Genomic DNA, 19,780 nt, shown 5'->3' with positions numbered 1-19,780 from the left:
ACTTCCCAAAATGCATCATCTCACATTTGCCTGGACTGAACTCCATGACGGTGGGGGAGCACTTTGGGGCCAGTGACCATCGTTCTATTGATTTCGAAATAGCTATGGAGAGGGACAAAACTCCACAGGATCAAATTCTAAACTGGGGTAAGGTGAATTTTGATGGCATTAGACAGGAACTTTCAGCGGTTGATTTGGAATAATTTGTTTGCAGGCAAAGGGACTTCTGACAAGAGGCAGGCCTTTGAAAATGATTTGGAGGTGCCAGTGTTGGTCAGGGGTGTACAAAGTTAAACATCACACAACACCAGGTTATAGTCCAACAGGTTTATTTGCTGCTCCTCAAGAACCAAAATGGACATGTATGTGTAGAACTGCAGGAGATGGGCGAGTTCCTCAATGAGTATTTCTTTTTGGTGTTTACTGTGGAGAAAGACATGAAGACTTGGGGAAGTTAGTGGTGATATCTTGGGGACAGTCCAAATCACAGTAGAGGAGGTGTTGGATGTATTGGAATGTATGAAGGTGGATAAATCTCCTGATCGTGACCAGATATATCCAAGAGCCCTGCAGGAGGCAACAGAAGAAATTGTGTGGGCACTGTCTGATATTTTTGCATTATCGTTAGCCACGGTTGAGGTCCCGGAAGACTGGAGGGCAGTGAATGTTGTGCCCTTATTCAAGAAGGGCTGCAAAGAAAATCCTGGGAACTCGTGACCAGTAAGCCTCTGAGGCAGGTGGGTTAGTTGAAAAGATTCTGACCGATAAGGTATAGATGCATTTGGAAAGACAGGGTTTGATTAGAAATAGTCAGCATGGCTTTGTGCATTGGAGATCTTGCCTCACAAAATTTGTTAGAATTCTTTGAAGTGACCATGAAAGTTGATGAGGGTAAGGCAGTAGACATGGTCTATGTGGATTTCAGTAAGGCTTTTTGGTATGAGTCCATATTGTAGGCTGCTCTGGAAGGTTAGGCCACATGGCATCCAGGGTAAGCTGGCAAATTGGATCTACATTTGGCTTGATGGTAGGAAGCAGAGGGTAATGATGGAAGGATGTTTGTCAGACTGGAGGCCTGTGACTAGTGGAGTGCCTCAGGGGACGGTGCTGGGCCCATTGCTGTTTGTTCTCTATATCAATGATTTGGATGAGAATGTACAAGGTACGACTAGTAAGTTTCCAGCTGACACTAAAAGAAGTGGTATCGGGGACAGTGAGGAAGGTTCTCAGAAATTGCAGCAGAATCTTGATCAGCTGGGGAAGTGGGCCACGAAGTGACAAATAGAGTATAATATAGATAAGTGTGAGGTCTTGCATTTTGGAAAGTCAAATCAAGGTAGGAGTTTCATGGTGAATGGTAGAGCCTTCGAGTGTAGTGGAACAGAGGGACCTTGGAGCTCGGGTGAAAGTGGAGTCCCAGGTAGACAGGGCAGTGAAGAAGGCTGTTGGCACACTGGCCTTCATCAGTCAGGGCATTGAGTATAGAAGTTGGGAAGTAATGTTGCAGTTTTACAGGATGTTTGTGAGGCCACACTTGGGGTAGTGTGTTCAGTTTTGGTCACCTTGTTATAGGAAGGATGTTATTAAACAGGAAAGAATGTAGAAGAAATTTACAAGGATATTGTCAGGACTCATGGGTCTGAGTTATAGGGAGAGGTTGGACAAACTGGGACATTTTAGTGTGTAGGAGACTGAGGGGGGGATCTTCTAGAAGTGTATAAGATCATGAGAGGCATGGATAGGGTGAATGCACACAGTCTTTTTCCCAGGGTTGGGGAATCGAGGACTAGAGTGCATCACTTTAAGGTTAGAGGGGAAAGAATAAAAAGGAAACTAGAGGGCAACTTGTTTGCATGGAGAGTGGTTTGCATGTGTAAATTACCAGGTTGAGGTAGGTACATTAACGATTAAAAGCCATTTGGACAAATACCTGGATCGGAAAAGTTTTTAGAAGGATGTGGGCTAATTACAGGGAAATGGGTTACCGTGGACTGACAGTTTGGTCAGCATGGATTAGTTTGGACTGAAGGGCTGCCTCCGTGCTGTAGGAGTCTGACTCTCTATGACTCTAAGTCCAAGCCTGTCCAGCCCTCTCCTTATAACTCAAATATCCATACCTGGCAATATCCTAGTAAATCTCTTCTAAACTATCTGAACTTAATAATACCCTTACTATCACGAGCCAATCATAAACAAACGCTGTACTCCAGAAGAGGCCTCCCCAATATCTTGTACAACCTCAACATAACGTCCCAACTCCGATTCAAAGAACTGAGCAATGAAGGCAAGTGTGCTAAATGCTGCCTTAACCACCCTATCTATAGTGACACAAACGTCAAAGAATTATGTATCTGAACCCCCAGGTTTGTCATTCAATAAGATCATGGCTGACCTGATCTTAACCTCTGCTCTATATTCCTGCATATCCCCAATTAACATTTCATCCCCTTGGTCATCCCTACCTCTGCCTTAAAAATATTTAAAGATTTTGCATCCTCTGCCTTTTGAGGAAGGGATTTCCAAATATTCATAAACCTCGGAGGAAAAAAAGGGTTTCCTCATTGCTATCTATTTTTAATTACCAATAATGGGATTTAAACTAATATTCTGTGGCTTAATTCAGGCTTCTGAATGACCAACTCGGCAACCTAACCACCTCACCACTGTACTTGAATACAACTTGCCTCTTGAATTGCAGTTCAAAGAACTTGAATTTTGCAGTTTGCCCTTGGATATCTCTTGTTCTCTTCCTTTGCAGGTTTGGTGACAATGTATGTACGATACAAGCAGGTACAGGCTCTAACCCAGGAGGAGGAATGTATCATTGTCCGACTGAATAGGATAGGCCTGTCACTGGGCCTCATCAGCTGCCTGGGGCTCTGCATCGTAGCAAACTTCCAGGTAAAGGTTCCTGTGTGGTTTCTGAGCAGAGTGATGACCAAGAGAAAGGGAAGTGGAGGAGTGGCGTGATTGGTTAATCTTCTTCCGTTTTTAACTAAGTGGAGTTAGTCCAGTTTAAAAACTCCAATTTGTAACTGGAGAAACCTCTCTGGGATTTCTCCCACAAGGGCAATAAGTTCCAGACTCTTTGCTTTCTGCACTGTCTACATCAAACGCTCCTAGGACAGGGCCAGTATGGAGTTAGATACAGTGTAAAGCATTGTCTACTAACTTAACCAGAAAGTAAAGGTACCTCTAACTATTTTAACCAGAAAGTAAAGGTACCTCTAACTATTTTAAGCTGAAAGTAAAGCTCACTCTATTCTTTTTACCCTGAAAGTAAAACTTTCTGTATTCTTCTAAACTGAAAGTAAATCTCGCTCAAAACTGTCCCCATCAAATGCTCCTGGGACAAGTACAGTATGGTGTTAGGCCCAGAGTAAAGCTCCCTCGGCTTTCTCTATGCTGTCCTCATCAAACACTCCTAGGAAAGGTACTGTGCAGCGTTAGGTACAGAGTAAAAGCTGCCTCTATTTTCTTTTCTTTTTAAACGGAAGGTAAAGCTTTCTCAATACTGTCCCCATCAAACCCTGTCTGGACAGGGACAGTGCAGGGTTAGACACAGTAAAGCTGCCATTTAAACGCTCCCAGGACAGGGACAGCAGGTTGTTTCAGCTTGCAAAGAAAATTTGTTGCAATGGGGGGACCACTGGTTCCTGTCAGTAGCTAACAAATCTATGGTGTTATGTTCGTGATGGCCTAGTCACTGTGTTGAAAGCAGTCACGTATCACAGTGGTATCAGGCACATTCACTTCACTCATCCACAGCCTTTAACCTTTAGCTCTTTGCTTTTAATTGGCAGTCATTCATGTATTGGTGTAAACAGGTAAATCCTCGTCATCTTTTTCATTAGATACCCCTGAGGATTGCTTCCTAAGATTTAATACTGCTCAATTATTCCTACTGATCACATTGACTATTCATTGAGTGCTCATCCTTCAGCCTTTGATAGAGTTTGTTCTGTTTAGCCTGGCCAAACCACTTTGTGATGTGTAAGGCAGACGGAGGTTCTGAAAGGTTCTGTATAAATGCCAGTTCTTTCTAATAAAGCTTTGAGACAGAGGACTGAATTCTTCACCTGATAATGCAAATTATAGGACAGGATTAAAACTATGAAACAATCAGCCAGGGGATTGAATCATCATTACCTGGTTCCACAAACATTTGTACATCAGTGTTAATTTACCTAGTGCTACATCTCTCAATAATCATTGCCCTTGGCCCACAGTATTGACCAGAGCTGCAATCGACCAATATGCTCTCCAAGTTAACAACTGATCTAACAGCTTGATTGAAATTCTTGCACTATTGCAAGGCCATGTAAAATATTGTACATTGTCAGTATTAGCAATTGCCCTGCAATTTGTGCAGAGTTGTGGAACTCTCTCCCATCCCTGTTGGGCTGGCTGAGCAGATTGCAGATGGTGGCTTCCCAACGACCCTGACTTACCAACTCGGCTGGAAATTGTGACAGAGAGAGTGAGGAGCCTGTGGAATTCTCGGTCACAGAAATCAGTTGAGGCTAAAACACTAAATGTTCTCAGGAAGGAGTTTGATATCATTCTTGAGTCTAAAGGGATCAAAGCATTGTGGGAGAAAGCAGGAACAGGTTGATCAGTTGTGGTCATATTGAATGGCAGAGCAGGCTCGAAGGACTAAATAGGCCTGGTTAAAAACCAGCCGAACTATGAATGTTGGAAATTGCTGGAAAAACTCAGCAGGTCTTGCAGCATCTTTGGAGAAAAAGCAGAGTTAATGTTTTGGGTCCAGTGACCTTTCCTCAGAACTGTCTATTGCTGGAAATTTTCTCACTTGCCTCCAGTCCCCCTGAATGCACGCTGCCTTGGCCAAGCAATAGTTCCATCTTTGTAACGCCCTGCCTGTCAACACCAATTAAAACGTTTGCAGCCTAAATGCATGATTCTTCATGATCATTCCCAGGTAAGAAATTTTACACAGCTGAAATAAATAGTCAATCAATTCCACCTGGCCCTCGTGCCAATTACTACAATAGACGATAAGTCATAGAATCCCTACAATGTGGAAACAGACCATTGGTCTGACAAGTACACACTGACCCTCCAAAGAGTATCCCCTACCCTACAACTCCACATTTCCCATGACTAATGCACTGAACCTACACATCCCTGAACACTATGGGCAACTTAGCATGGCCATGTCACTTAACGTGCACATCTTTGGACTGCGGGAGGAAACCCGTGCAGACACGGGGACAATGTGCAAATTCCACACAGACAGTTGCCCGAGGCTGAAATTGAACCTGGATCCCTGGTGCTGTGAGGCAACAATGCTAACCACTGAGCCACCACGTTTTGAAGCCGTTTACAATGGTTTTTAAATGACCCAATGATATTTATACCTTATTTGCAGCAGTATCCCAAGATTAATCTTTAATTCCAGGAGATTCCTAGCCAATCCTGGAGGTTGGGCAGTTTGATCTGTCGTGTGGTTCTGAGTTGGGGGTTGGGAAGGTGAGATTGATAAAATGGCCTGGACTTGTGCAGGAATTAAATCCCTGACCTCCTTTTGAACTGTCTGCAACCTAATGCCAATGGGAACGATGTCACTGCCACTACACAGGAATGGGAATTGAATTAATAGAGCACAGAAAAGGCCCTTGGGGCCCATTTGAGTCTCCACCGACATAACTGCCATTAAAAGTGTACTAATCCTCATTTCCTGCACTTGTCCCATATCCTTGAATGTTATGAGATTTGAAATGCTTATCTAAATATTTTTTAAAGTTTGTGAAGGTTTTCAATCTCCACCATCTTTCCCAGGCAGTGCATTCTAGATTCCTACCATAGGCTGAGTGAAAAAGCCATTTTCTCAAAGCCCCTCTGAAACTCCTGCCCCTTACCCTAAAACTATGCCCACTTGTGATTGACCCTTCAACCAAGGAGAACAGTTGCTCTCTAATCACTTGTCCATACCCCTCATAACCTCAGTTGTGTCCCCTTCAACCTTCTCTGCTCTAAAGAAAACAATCCCAGCCTATTCTAATCTCTTCATAGCTCAATTTCTTCACCCCAGACAACACCCTGGTGAACCTCCTCTGCACCCCCCCCCCCCCCCCTCCCCCCAGTGCTGTCACATCCTTCCTGTAGTGAGGTGACCAGAACGGCACACCGTATTAGAATTAGAATCCCTACAGTGTGCAAACAGGCCCTTTGGCCCAACAAATCTGCACCAACCCTCCGATTAGCCCACCCAGACCCATTCCTCTACCCTATATTTACCCCTGACTAATGCGCCTAACGTACACATCCCTATGGGCAATTTAGCATGGCCAATTCACCCAACCTGCCCATCTTTGGGCTGTGGGAGGAAACCAGAGCACCCGGAGGAAACCCACGCAGACACTGGGAGAATGTGCAAACTCCACACAGTCACCTGAGGCTGGAATCAAACCCAGGTCCCTGGTGCTGAGAGGCAGCAGTGCTAACCACTGAGCTACCATGCCACCCTGCAGTACTTCAGTTATACCCTGACCAATGCTCTGTACAGCTCCAACATTACTTTCTTGTCTTATACTCTGTACTTCGACTGAAAACAAGTATCCCATGTGCTGCCTTAACTATCCTAAACCTATGCTCTGCTGATTTCAGGGATATGTGAATAATTACTTCAAGGTCCATCTGTTCCTCTAAGCTATTCGGTGTCCTGCCATTCATTAAATATTCCCTGATCTTGTTTCTTCTTCCAAAGTGCGTCACTTCAAACATATCAGGGTTAAATACCATCTGCCACTGATCTACCTATCTGCCCAATCCATCTATGTCTTCCTGTAACCTGTAAATGTCTTCTTTGCTATTAACCACCTTATCAATCTTGGCGTTGTATGCAAATGTGCTTAACATTCCCCTCACGTTTTCATCTATATCATTTATGTATATAACAAGAAGGGTCCCTGCACTGATCCTTGTGGTACACTGCTGAACGCTAGCCTTCAGTCACTCAAACAGCCCTCTACCAAATACCCCTTGTGTCCTATTATGAAGCCAGTATCTGATCCATCTCCCCAAGTTTCCTTCAAGTCCATGTGCTTTAACCTTCTCAATCAGTTGGCCATATGGGACCTGCTATGAGGTCAGAGCCAGGAGGGCTTGGGAGCTGGTGTGGGGGGCAAGAGAGTGGATAGGTCATACACGAAGAGCATTTCCAGGAGGCCGAGATAGGGTCTCCACTCGAAGCCCAGGGAGACAATTCTTCTCCCCTCATTTGGTGCCATGTGGAGAATCTTTAATGTTCATTCTTAGAACTGTCGCAGCAATCAGACTGAGCTTCAGTATCAGTTTGCCAATCAGTCTGCATCTTTCTAGGGCTGGTGAGTCGGGGAGGGGGTGGTGTGCCCTCCCTAAATTCAATCAGGTTGAGGGTATGGATACAAGAATGCAGCCACACTCCTCTCTGCTCCCTCCCCTCCCCCCACCCCTAACCTCTCATTTCTGAGTTACAAGGCAGGCTGATTTGAATGTGACCACAAGTTGGAGAGCTGTGAGGATGGATCGGGTATGTGACCTGCAATATCCTTCCTGACCAGCAGGGGAGAGTGTGGGAGCACCATGTAAACCTCTAGTCTCTCCAATGATCACTGTCTATACATCTGACAAACCATTTAATGAATATTCAAACATCCCAGCAGCAAGTAAAGCAGGGTATCTACCTGTCACTTTTGGCCTGATTAAATACCCCTCCCAAAATCAAGCTACCCATAGAGAGGGTATTAAGTTCTACCCAGAATTTCAGGTTGATGAGAAAGAGGTTCTTTCTCAATGTCTGGTTGAATTGATTAATGACTGTTTTCTAATTGAACCCCCACAAGTGGAAACCTCTCAAAATCCACCCAAACAAATCTCCTCACTTTAAAGACCAGTGTTAGGTCATCCGTAATTCTTCCCAAGGGCCCCAGTTTTCCTGATATATATCCCTTTCATTCTGGTTTCATCCTTTTAATAATCTCTTGTATATTCTCCACTTCCTATCTATCACTCTCTTTTATTGAGAAGCATTTGGAATGTGAAGTCCTGTGCTTTTGCCTTTAGTATCTCTTCAGATCCTGATGAATTTCAGAGACATTTCTACTTGAACTGGGAGAGAGGTAGCTTGTGGGGTTTTTATTTCGTGTGAGATGCTGTGGGCATGTTTGCTTGTGAGCCCTAGATTTGGAAGATGGAGGATCCTAAGGTGGGGGTGGGGGGGGGGGTCCTTTTGTCAGGTACTCAGTAGTGTTGAGAAGGAGGTTGCCATTGGGAGCCACCTCTCAGTACTGACCTTTTTTTTCCTTCCCCTGACCCTCTGCCATCACTCATCTGTGTCTGGGTTCGTGGCAAAATCTGCATTAGCTCTTGTCCAGTGGGAAGCTCCTGTCATTTCCGTTGAATGCTGTCCATTAACTCAGAATTACAGCATTGCCAGCATGCAGAAGGGAGGCATTTTGACCTATGATGGTAGGCTCTCCCATTGAGCAGATTACTGCAACCAAAAGAGAAAATCTCATCAGATCTGGCAGCATCTGTAAGGAGAGAAAAAGAGATGACATTTCAAGTCTAACTAACCCTTTGTCAAAGCTTAAAAAAAAAGGGAGAAATAGGCAGGTATTTATACTAGGCTGAGAGAAGCAAAGGTAGCAATAAAGAGGTGATAATGACAGTGCAGAGAGAGATTATAGGGAGAATAGGAGCTGTGAATGACCAAGGCTGAAGGCCAGTGCTATGTGATAAAATATGTGGGGGATGGGTGAAGCAGAGGCAAAATGGAAAACTGGGGGAAGGGTAGCAAAAAGGGGAAGAGGAGAGGAAAAAGGTGATGAGAGAGTGGGGAGTGAGAGAAAGAGACAATCAAGAAATATGAAGAGGTACAGAACTGTGAAAAAATTTTTTAAAAAAGGATAAATAAAATAAAAATTACGGAGTAGAATGAAAACAGAGGGGTCAAGTGAAACTGCCATTTCTGTGCCTTCTCTTTGCAAACCTGCACACTCTTCATTTTCAAATATTCATTCAAAGTTTGTGAGAAGATTTGTAGCTCGGGTGCTCGTTGTTGTGGTTCTGTTCGCCGAGTTGGGAATTTGTGTTGCGGACGTTTCATCCCCTGTCTAGGTGACATCCTCAGTGCTTGGGAGCCTCCTGTGAAGCGCTTCTGTGCTGTTTCCTCCGGCTTTTATAGTGGCCTGTCTCTGCCGCTTCTGGTTGTCAGTTCCAGCTGTCCACTGCAGTGGTCGGTATATTGGGTCCAGGTTGATGTGCTTATTGATTGAATCTGTGGATGAGTGCCATGCCTCTAGGAATTCCCTGGCTGTTCTGTTTGGCTTGTCCTATAATGGTAATGTTGTCCCAGTCGAATTCATGTTGCTTGTCATCTGCGTGTGTGGCTACTAAGGATAGCTGGTCGTGTCGTTTCGTGGTTAGTTGGTGTTCATGGATGCGGATTGTTAGCTGTCTTCCTGTTTGTCCGATGTAGTGTTTTGTGCAGTCCTTGTATGGGATTTTGTACACTACATTAGTTTTGCTCATGTTGGGTATCGGGTCCTTCGTTCTGGTGAGTTGTTGTCGGAGAGTGGCTGTTGGTTTGTGTGCTGTTGTGAGTCCTAGTGGTCGCAGTAGTCTGGCTGTCAGTTCAGAAATGCTCCTGATGTATGGTAGTGTGGCTAGTCCTTTGGGTTGCGGCATGTCCTCGTTCCGTTGTCTCTCCCTTAGGCATCTGTTGATGAAATTGCGAGGGTATCTGTTTTTGGCGAATACATTGTATAGGTGTTCCTCTTCCTCTTTTTGTAGTTCTGGTGTGCTGCAGTGTGTTGTGGCCCTTTTGAATAGTGTCCTGATGCAACTTTGTTTGTGTGTGTTGGGGTGGTTGCTTTCGTAGTTCAGGACTTGGTGTGTGTGTGGTTTTCCTGTTCAACCTTTGTGGTGAATTCTCCGTTCGGTGTTCTCTGTACCATCACGTCTAGGAATGGGAGTTGGTTGTCCTTTTCTTCCTCTCTAGTGAATCGGATTCCTGTGAGTGTGGCGTTGATGATCTGGTGTGTGTTTTCTATTTCTGTGTTTTTAATGATTACAAAGGTGTCATCCACATATCTGACCCAGAGTTTGGGTTGAATTTGCGGCAAGACTGTTTGTTCTAATCTTTTGCATTACCGCTTCTGCTATGAGTCCAGAGATGGGTGAGCCCATGGGTGTGCCGTTGATTTGTTCATATATTTGGTTGTTGAATGTGGAGTGTGTTGTGAGGCACAGGTCCAGTAGTTTGAGTATGCCGTCTTTGTTGATTCCGCATCCCTGGAATTATTCCGTGAATCTTTTCTGCACTTTCTCTAATGTCTTCTACAAGTTCAACGTGATCATCTCGGTCTTGTACTCTGTGCTCCTGTCAGTAGAGGGGACTTAGGGAAAATGTTTTTCTTCCATAGGGTGACAGGGGTTAGTTGAGGTGGGAAGCTTCTTAACGTTTAAAAAGTGCTTGGATGAGCACTTGAATTGCCATAGCAGTCAAAGCTTAGTGGGGTAAGTTGGACTTGTTTAAGTAGGAGTGTATTTTTGGCAGATTCGATGGGCTAAGATCCTCTTCAGTACTGTATGATTCTATAATTTGTAAAGACTATGCTACTGTATGCTTTGTCCTGCCACTTTTAATGATCCATGTACAGGTTGCTGTGCTCTCTTGGAGGAGTACCCATTACTTCACACTCTTTTTCCACATGCTTCTTACCAAAATGAATCCCGTTTCTCCACGTTGAACTTCATCTGCCATTTGCCTGTCCATTCCCTTAACCTATGTTCTTTTGAAGTCCTACTTTAACCTAAACACCGTTCACAACATTAACGAATTTTGTATCATCTACAAATTTTGAAATTATGCCCTGTACACTGAGGTCTCTGCACGAAAACTGGGAGTCGTAACACCAACCACTGGCGTTCGAAACCTTTCTCTAGAGAGGAAAAAAATCCATGAACCACTAGTCCTGTCACTCGGCCATTGTCGTATCTCCCTTCATAGATGCTGCCAGACCTGTTGAACATTAAGTTGTGCAGGAAGTGAGTCCATCTGTAGCTCCTGGTTAACCAGGTTTTGTAGCTGGCACTGAGAGTAAATTCACTGTGGAGCATCCACTATGCTGAGCTGATTCAGTGAGGTGGTCACACCACAGGTGCAGATAGAAATGGCATGGGTGACCACCAGGCAGAGTAGAGGCAGGCAGGTAGTGCAGGTGTCCCCTGTGATTGCTCTCCTTTTCAATATATAAATTGCTGGGGGAATGACTTTGCAGGTGGGAGACATCTTTGTGGCACTATGAGTGGGTCTGCTGCACAAGAGGGGAGGAAGAACAACAGCAGGCTATAGTGGTAGGAGCTTTAATTGAAGGGAAACAGGCGGGTGTTTCTGCAGCCACAGAGTCTCACTGTGCCTTCCCAGTGCTAGGGTCATGGATGTCACTGAATGGCCGCAGGACAATCTGAAAGGAGAGGGCAAACAGACTAAGATCATGGTACATATTGGTACTAATGACACAGTGAGAGAAATTGATGAGGTCCTGAAACAGAACTTAAGGAGCTAGGAAGTAGATTAAAGAACAGAAGCCAAAGGGTAGTTATCTCTGGATTACTTTTGCTATGTGTGAGTGAGTATCAGAAAAGGAGGTTAGTCCAGATAAATGTGTGCCTTAAAAGATGGTGCAGGAGGGAGAACTTTAGATTTCTGGGAGATTTGGACTGTATTTGGAGATTGTGGGACCTATACAAGTCAGATGGGTTCCAATTGAACCAACATTCTTGTAGGGAGGTTTGCTGGTGCTTTTCGGGAGAGTTTAAACTTACTTGCTAGGGGGTGGGATCCAGAGAGAACACTCAGCGAGGGAGATGACTGGCAGCAAGTGAGTGAAGGAGGCATCAACATTACAGGCCAGTTAAGACCCATGGGAGGATGGCAAGATTGGATGGTATTTAATGCAAGAGTCTGATGAAGAAGACAGATGAGTTGAGAGCACAAATTAAAATGTATGATGTCATTGCTGGCACCGAGATATGGTTAAGAAGTTTTGCAGCTCAATATTCCAAGATATAGGGTCTTCAAATGACACTGGGAAGGAAATAAACAGCAGGTGTCACACTTTTTTTGACCAGGGGATCTCTTACAGCAGTTAGGAGGGGTGGCATCTTGGAAGGATCCTCAAATGAAGCAATTTGGATAGAACTTAAAAGCCAAATAAGAGCAATCACGTTGGGAGTGTACTGTAGGCCCCTGATGATCTGATGGAAATAGAAAAACAAATTTCAGGGAAGTCTGAAAGTAATAAGGTAGCAAGGCAGGGGATTTTAACCTCCCCAACATTAACTGGTGGGGTCATAGTGTGAAAGGTTTGGAGGGAGAGAATTTCTTAGAATACATCCAGGACTTAGACATGCCGGTGTTGGACTGGGGTGTACAAACTTAAAAATCACACAACACCAGGTTATAGTCCAACAGGTTTAATTGGAAGCACTAGCTTTCGGAGCGCTGCTCCTTCATCAGGTGGTTGTGAAGGAGCAGCGCTCCGAAAACTAGTGCTTCCAAATAAACCTGTTGGACTATAATCTGGTGTTGTGTGATTTTTAACTTTGTATATCCAGGACAGCTTTTTAAGCCAGTACATAGAAACCCCTACATTAGAGGGAGCGGTACTGTACTTAATTTTATGTAACAAAGTTGAGCAAGTGGTTGAAGTTTCAGTGGGGAGCATAATATCTCCCTCCCTCCTTCCCTCCCCCATCAGTTTCTCTCCCTGTCTGTCTGCTGTGTCCCCGTCTCTGTCTTTTGTCTCTCTGCCTGAATGCTCCTGTCCATGGTGAAGTATCCGTTTGTTTCTCTGACAGGATCCATTCTAACCCAGCATGAAGATGATGCCAATCACCACAAGCCAACTCCCTTCCTGTTGAAGTGAAAATGTTTTAGGATTTTTTCAGGAATTTGAGAGATGCCAAAGGGCAGGCATGATCTGCTACCTTTTCAAACGCTGTATAATACATAACCAAGGGACCCAAATCATCATCATGTGTGATGTGCCCAAACCTGTTCTTTGTGTTCAACCATAAAAGGTTTCATGTTTGCTACTTCAAGCTGAAAATGATACGAGATTTAGAGGATGAAGGGATTACATTACATGGTCTGCCTTTTGACCAAAGAGTAGATGTACTTTCCTCCTTTCTTTGAAGACAATAATAAGGAGAATTTCAAGAGTATTTCTCATGACCTCTGAACGCCCGGAATGTCTTTAAGCCTAACATATAATTTTGGAATGTAGTCATTGTTTGTAATGTGACGAATGTGGTTTGATGCATAACAAGCTGTTGTTTGGGCAGTGAGATTGTGGCCAGATAACTTGCGATGGGTGTTGGTTGAGAGATAAATATTGCTTCAAGAACATAGATTTTAAGCTGATCGGTATAACAACCACAGGCAGCATGAAAATCTTTACTCTACAAGAGTAGTTTGGGTTTAGAATATGCTGCATGATAAAGCAGTGGGTACTGATGCAATAACGACATTCAGAGGGTATTGGGTCTGTGGGTGAAAGCGGAATGTTTGGAGGCTAACTGGGGAGAACACTGGGATTGGGACTGACTGGATTGTTGTTTGAAAGAGCTAACGCAGTCTGAGTGCCTGAACAGCCTCCTCCTTTCCTGTATTCTTCTAATTTATGAATGCTATGCGAGCTGATTCCTCCATGAGAAGGCTAGGGGTGGTTGGAGGGTGAGGGTCAGGTGGTGCTGAATGTTTGTGGATTTGACCCTCTAGCTACTATCAGAAGAATTGAGCTCTGGCGTGGGAACAGAGTTTAAAAACAACCTTGTGGCATCCAATGTTATGACCCAATTGGGAAGACTTCACCAATAATCGAGCCCTATATTTTCTCAAAATCTGTAACTGCCCATTTCAACCACCAAGATAATCATATTGTTGAACTGACTGCTATTCAGGATAAAAGCAGTCCACGTCAGGTGTCATGAGAAATTGAAAAATAATTGTCTTTGTTGAGAAAAAGCACAGATTTCTCTATTTAGGTTAGATTCCCTACAGTGTGGGAACAGGCCATTTGGCCCAACATGTCCACACTGACCCTCTGAAGAGTAACCCACCCAGACCCATTCCCCTACCCTATCTTTACCTAGACTAATGCACCTAACACTATGGGCAATTTAGCATGACCAATTCACCTGGCCTGCACATCTTTGGACTGTGGGAGGAAGCTGGAGCACCCGGAGGAAACCCACGCAGACACTGGGATAATGTGCAAACTCCACACAGACAGTCACCTGAGGTAAGGAATCGAACCTGGGTTTCCGGCGCTGAGGCAGCAGTGCTAACCATTGAGCTACTGTGCTGCCAGGCACGGTGTTAAACTCATTAAAGAAATGTTTACTAATCAACCGTGATGTCGCCTAAATTATATGCCTATAAACACCAAATTCATAAATAAAATACATTAGAGACTCATTCACAAATAAAACAGACTAAAGCTTGATGACTTAGGAGCAGGAATAGACAATTCAGTCCCTCAAGCCTGCCTTGCCATTTAATACAATCAGGGCTGATCTTGTCTCATCCTCAACTTCACTTTCCCACCTGCTCTCCATAACTCTTCAATCCATTACTAATTTAAAATCTGTCTCTTTCCTTAAATTTACTCAATGTCCCAGCGTTCAACACACTCTGAGATGGTGTAATCCACAGATTCACGACCCTTTGAGAGAATCCCTGCATCCAAGTCATTTAATATAGGTTGTAAAGATTTGGGGTCTGAGGCCCAAACCTTGTGGTACCCCATTAGTCACAGCTTGCCAACCAGAACAAGTATAGATAGAGTGGAGCTGGGAAAAGCACAACAGGTCAAGCAGCATCAGAGGAGAAGGGGAGTCGATGTTTTGGGATTCTGTTGGTGACTCAGTTTTCTATCCAGCTAATAAACTAATCTTGACTTCATGTGATATTGCCATGTATGTTAACCATTTAGGTGGCACCTTATCAAATGCCTTCAGGAAGGGCAGATATATTACATCAACAGCATCCCCATTATCCACTTTGCATGTTACATTTTGAAGAACTCTCGCAAATTAGTCAAACATGATTTATTCTTCTTAAAACCATGCTGACTCTGATGGATTGGGTTTTGACTTTCCAAATATCCTATTATTACTTCCCTAATAATGGATTCTAACAATTTCTCAACCACACATGCTAAACTAACTGGAATGTAGTTTCTCTCCTTCTGCCTCCTTGCCTTTTCTGAATAAAGGTGTTATATTAGCAGTTTTCCAATCCACGGGAATCTTTCCCATGTCCAGAGAGTTTTGGAATGTTATAACCAATGGACCCATTACCTCTGCTGCTGCTTCCTTAAAGTCCCAGGATGTAAACTATCAGGATTAGTGGTGCTGGAAGAGCACAGCAGTTCAGGCAGCATCCAACGAGCAGCGAAATCGACATTTTGGGCAAAAGCCCTTCATCAGGAATGACACGAAACGTCGATTTCGCTGCTTGTTGGATGCTGCCTGAACTGCTGTGCTCTTCCAGCACCACTAATCCAGTATTTGGTTTTCAGCATCTACAGTCATTGTTTTTACCTTGTATACTATCAGGCCCCAGGGACTTGTCTGCCTTCAGTCTCAATAGTTTGCTAAGTATTTGGCAGGTGGTGAAGTAAGGCAGAGCGTGGTGGCTCAGCGGTTGACCCTGCTACCTCACAACGCCAGGGACCTGGGTTCAGTTCTACCCTTGGGCGATTGTCTGTGCAGAGTTTGCACGTTCTCCTCTGTCTGCGTGAGTTTACACTGGGTGGTCGGCTTTCCTTCCACTGTCCAAAGAGAGGCAGATATTTTACACCAGGATGGTTAGCATGTGGAATGAACTTCCTGAGGACATGGTTGATGCCAGTACAATTACAACATTTAAAAGACACTTGGATACTTGGGTGCATAGGAAAGGTCTGCTCATGGGCCATATCCCCCCAAACAGGTGGGACTAGTTTAGTTTGAGATTACGTTCGGCACGGACTGGTTGGACTGCAGGGGTCTGTTTCATGCTGTATGACCCTATGTGCAGGGTAGGTGGATTGGCCATGCTAAATTACCCATAGTGTCCAGGGATGTGCAGGCTCAGTGGATTAGTCTGGAAAATGCAGAGTTACACAAATAGGTGAGTCTGGATGGGATACTCTGGAGGGTTGGTGGTTTGTTTCCACTCTGGGACTCGATGATGCTTTTTCTCTGGTTATGATGATTGATCTAAGTTCCTCCCTGTCTATAACCTGCATTACCTGTTACTGTTGCAATGGTACGAGTGTCATCCACTGTGAAAAACTGAAGCAAAATATTAATCTCGTGACTCTGCCATTTCAGTGTTCTCCACTATTAACTCCCCACTCTCAATCTCCAAGTGACTAACATTCACTTTAGCTACTTTCTTCCTTTTTTATAAACTTATGGCAGCTTTTACTATCTTTTTGTGCTAGTTTTCCTTCATAATTTACCTTACTCTTTTTATTATTTGTTCAGTAACCCTGTGTCGATTTTTAAATGTTTTTCAATCTTCCAGCCTGTCACACGCCTTTATAAACCTCTATAAGGTCACCCCACAGCCTCCAACACTCCAGGGAAAACAGCCCCAACCTATTCAGCCTCTCCCTATAGCTCAAATCCTCCAACCCTGGCAACATCCTGGTAAATCTTTTCTGAACCCTTTCAAGTTCTGATAGGAGGGAGACCAGAATTGCACACACTATTCCAAAAGTGGCCCAACTAATGTCCAGTACAACTGCAACATGACCCCCCAATTCCTATACTCTATGTTCTGTCCAATAAAGAAGGCCTACCAAATGCCGCCTTCATTATCCTATCTACCTGCAACTCCACTTTCAAGGAACCATGAACCTGCACTCCAAGATCTCTTTGTTCTTTTGATTTTTGACAATGATTTCTGTAGAAAGTTAGTTGCTCATCAGTTTGAGAGTTGAATGGCTGAACTAGTCTGTTTCTTTTATTAGAATTCTTTCACACTTCTTGGTGTTTTTCTCTTTTCATTCACCAAGAGATATTTTCTGTTTGCTGGGTCTTGTCTCTGTCTGCATTGCACACTTGTGAGGGCAGCAGGCTGCAGAAGGACCAATCCAAGGGCTGTTAGCAGGCAGCTTTTTATTTCTAACCCTGCATCCTTCTGATCCTTAATAATTCTACCAGTGGAAACATGTTCTCTTTATTTACTCTATCGACATCCTCCTCGAGCACCGTTTACCTCAGTGAAACCTTGCCAACTTGCCTTTGGAATTTTGGTGAAATTCTTATTGACATTCTAGTTCTTTGAGTCAAGATTGTACTAGGAATGGCTGCACGCCTTGTTCAAGATTGGTCCGTTAAGAATGACTTGCATTACAAATACTGCAAAAAATCCAGGGACAAGAATAACCACAAAAAAGTAGTCACGATTTGGAGATGCCGGTGTTGGCCTGGGGTGTACAAAGTTAAAAATCACACAACACCAGGTTATAGTCCAACAGGTTTAATTGGAAGCACAGTAGCTTTCAGAGCATCGCTCCATCATCAGGTGGTTGTGATGAAGGAGCGTCACTCCGAAAGCTGGTGTGCTTCCAATTAAACCTGTTGGACTATAACCTGGTGTTGTTATTTTTAACTTAGTTAGCTACTTTTTTGTGTACAGAGATTTTCAGGCTTGAGATTTTGATTTGAAATGATGTGCATATTATTAGCCAACAATTACTTTTAATAACTACATTTAAAAAGGCAAAGAATGGATTCATCTATTCCATGCCACATGTTCAGTCAGCAGAGACATGTCACATTTCATTCATAGAATCCCTACAGTGTGGAAACAGGCCGTTGACCCAATAGGTCCACACTGACCCTCCAAAGAGTAACCCATCCAGACCCATTCCCCTACCCTATTACTTTACGTTTTACTCCTGACTAATGTACCTAACCCACACATCTCTGAACACTTATAGGCAATTTAGCATGGCCAATTCGTCTAACCCAGCGCATCTTTGGACTGTGGGTAGAAACCGGAGCACCCGGAGGAAATGCACGCAGACGCAGGGAGAATGTGCAAACTCCACACAGACAGTCGCCTGAGAATCTGAAGATTCTGATAAGATTTACATGCATTTGGAAAGGCAGGGTTTGATTAGGAATAGTCAACATGGCTTTGTGAGTGGGAGATCATGCCTCACAAATTTGTTAGAGTTCTTTGATGAAGTGACCAGGAAGGCTGACGAGGGGGATGTAGTCTATATAGAACATAGAATAATACAGCGCAGTACAGGCCCTTCGGCCCTCTATGTTGCGCCAACCTGTGAAACCGATCTGAAGCCCATCTAACCCACACTCTTCCATTATCATCTCTGTATTTATTCAATGACCATTTAAATGCCCTTAACGTTGGTGAGTCTATTGCTGTCATAGGCAGGCATTCCACATCCTTACTACTCTTTGTGTAAAGAAGCTACTTCTGACATCTGTCCTATATCTATCACCCCTCAGTTTAAAGCAATGTCCCCTCATGCTAGCCATCACCATCTGAGGAATAAAGCTCTCACTGTCCACCCTACCAAATCCTCTGATCATCTTGCATGCCTCTATTAAGTTACCTCTTAACCTTCTTCTCACTAATGAAAATAGCCTCAAGTCCCTCAGCCTTCCCTCCATACCAGGCAACTTCCTGGTAAATCTCCTCTGCACCCTTTCCAAAGCTTCCACATCTTTCCTATAATGTGGTGACCAGAACTGTACACATGAGTTTTATACAGCTGCAACATGACCTCATGGCTCTGAAACTCAATCTATCTACCAATGAAAGCTGACACCCATATGCCTTGTTAACAACTTTATTAACCTGGGTGGCAACTTTCATGAATCTATACACTTGGACACTGAGATTTCTCTGTTCATCCACACTACCAAGAATCTTACCGTTAGCCCATTACTCTCTATTTCTATTACTCCTTCCAAAGTGAATCACCTCACACTTTTCCATGTTAAACTCCATTTGCCACCTCTTGGCCAACTCTACAGCTTACCTATGTCCCTTTGTAACCTGCAACATCCTTCCACACTGTCCACAACTCCACCAACCTTAGAGTCATCCACAAATTTACTAATTCATCCTTCTACACCCTCATCCAGGTCATTAATAAAAATGACAAACAGCAGTGGCACCAAAACAGATCCTTGCGTTACACCACTTGTAACTGAATGCCAGGATGAACATTTCCCATCAACCATCACCCTCTGTTGTCTTTTTCAGCTAGCCAATTTCTGATCCAAACCGCTAAATCACCCTCAATCACATGCCTTTATATTTTCTGCAGTAGCCTACGGTGGGGAACCTTATCAGCTGCTTTACTGAAGTCCAAATACACCACATCAACTGCTTTACCCTCCTCCACCTGTTTGGTCACTTTCTCAAAGAACTCAAGAAGGTTTGTGAAGCACAACCTACCTTTCACAAAACCATGTTGACTATCCCCAGTCATATGGATTTCTAGAAGTCTTTGATAAGGCTTCACAAAGTAGGCTGCTCTGGAAGTTTAGATGACAGACAAGCAGGAGGCTGGAAGAACACAGCAATCCAGGCAAAATCAGGAGGTGGAGAAGTCAACGTTTCGGATCCTGAAGAAATGTTGACTTCTCCACTTCCTGATGCTTGCTGGCTTGCTGTGTTCTTCCAGCCTCCTGCTGGTCTACCTTGGATTCCAGCATCTGCAGATTTTTTTTG

At 43.9% G+C, this 19,780-nt stretch overlaps 1 protein-coding gene across 3 annotated transcripts in view; it reads left to right on the top strand.

Moving 5' to 3' along the window:
* LOC140467249 (DNA damage-regulated autophagy modulator protein 2-like) overlaps window positions 1–19,780 on the top strand; it is a 149,042-nt gene that overhangs the window by 67,473 nt on the left and 61,789 nt on the right. For all 3 annotated transcript variants that reach the window (XM_072563489.1, XM_072563488.1, XM_072563490.1), the window contains exon 4: window positions 2,759–2,901. In XM_072563489.1, coding sequence (XP_072419590.1) covers window positions 2,759–2,901 — 143 coding nt within the window. The remainder of the gene's footprint in view (window positions 1–2,758; window positions 2,902–19,780) is intronic.

The sequence above is a fragment of the Chiloscyllium punctatum genome, chromosome 45, assembly GCF_047496795.1.
Source record: "Chiloscyllium punctatum isolate Juve2018m chromosome 45, sChiPun1.3, whole genome shotgun sequence".
In the NCBI taxonomy this organism is placed as follows: domain Eukaryota; kingdom Metazoa; phylum Chordata; class Chondrichthyes; order Orectolobiformes; family Hemiscylliidae; genus Chiloscyllium; species Chiloscyllium punctatum.
This window is presented reverse-complemented; position numbering and strand designations above follow the sequence as displayed.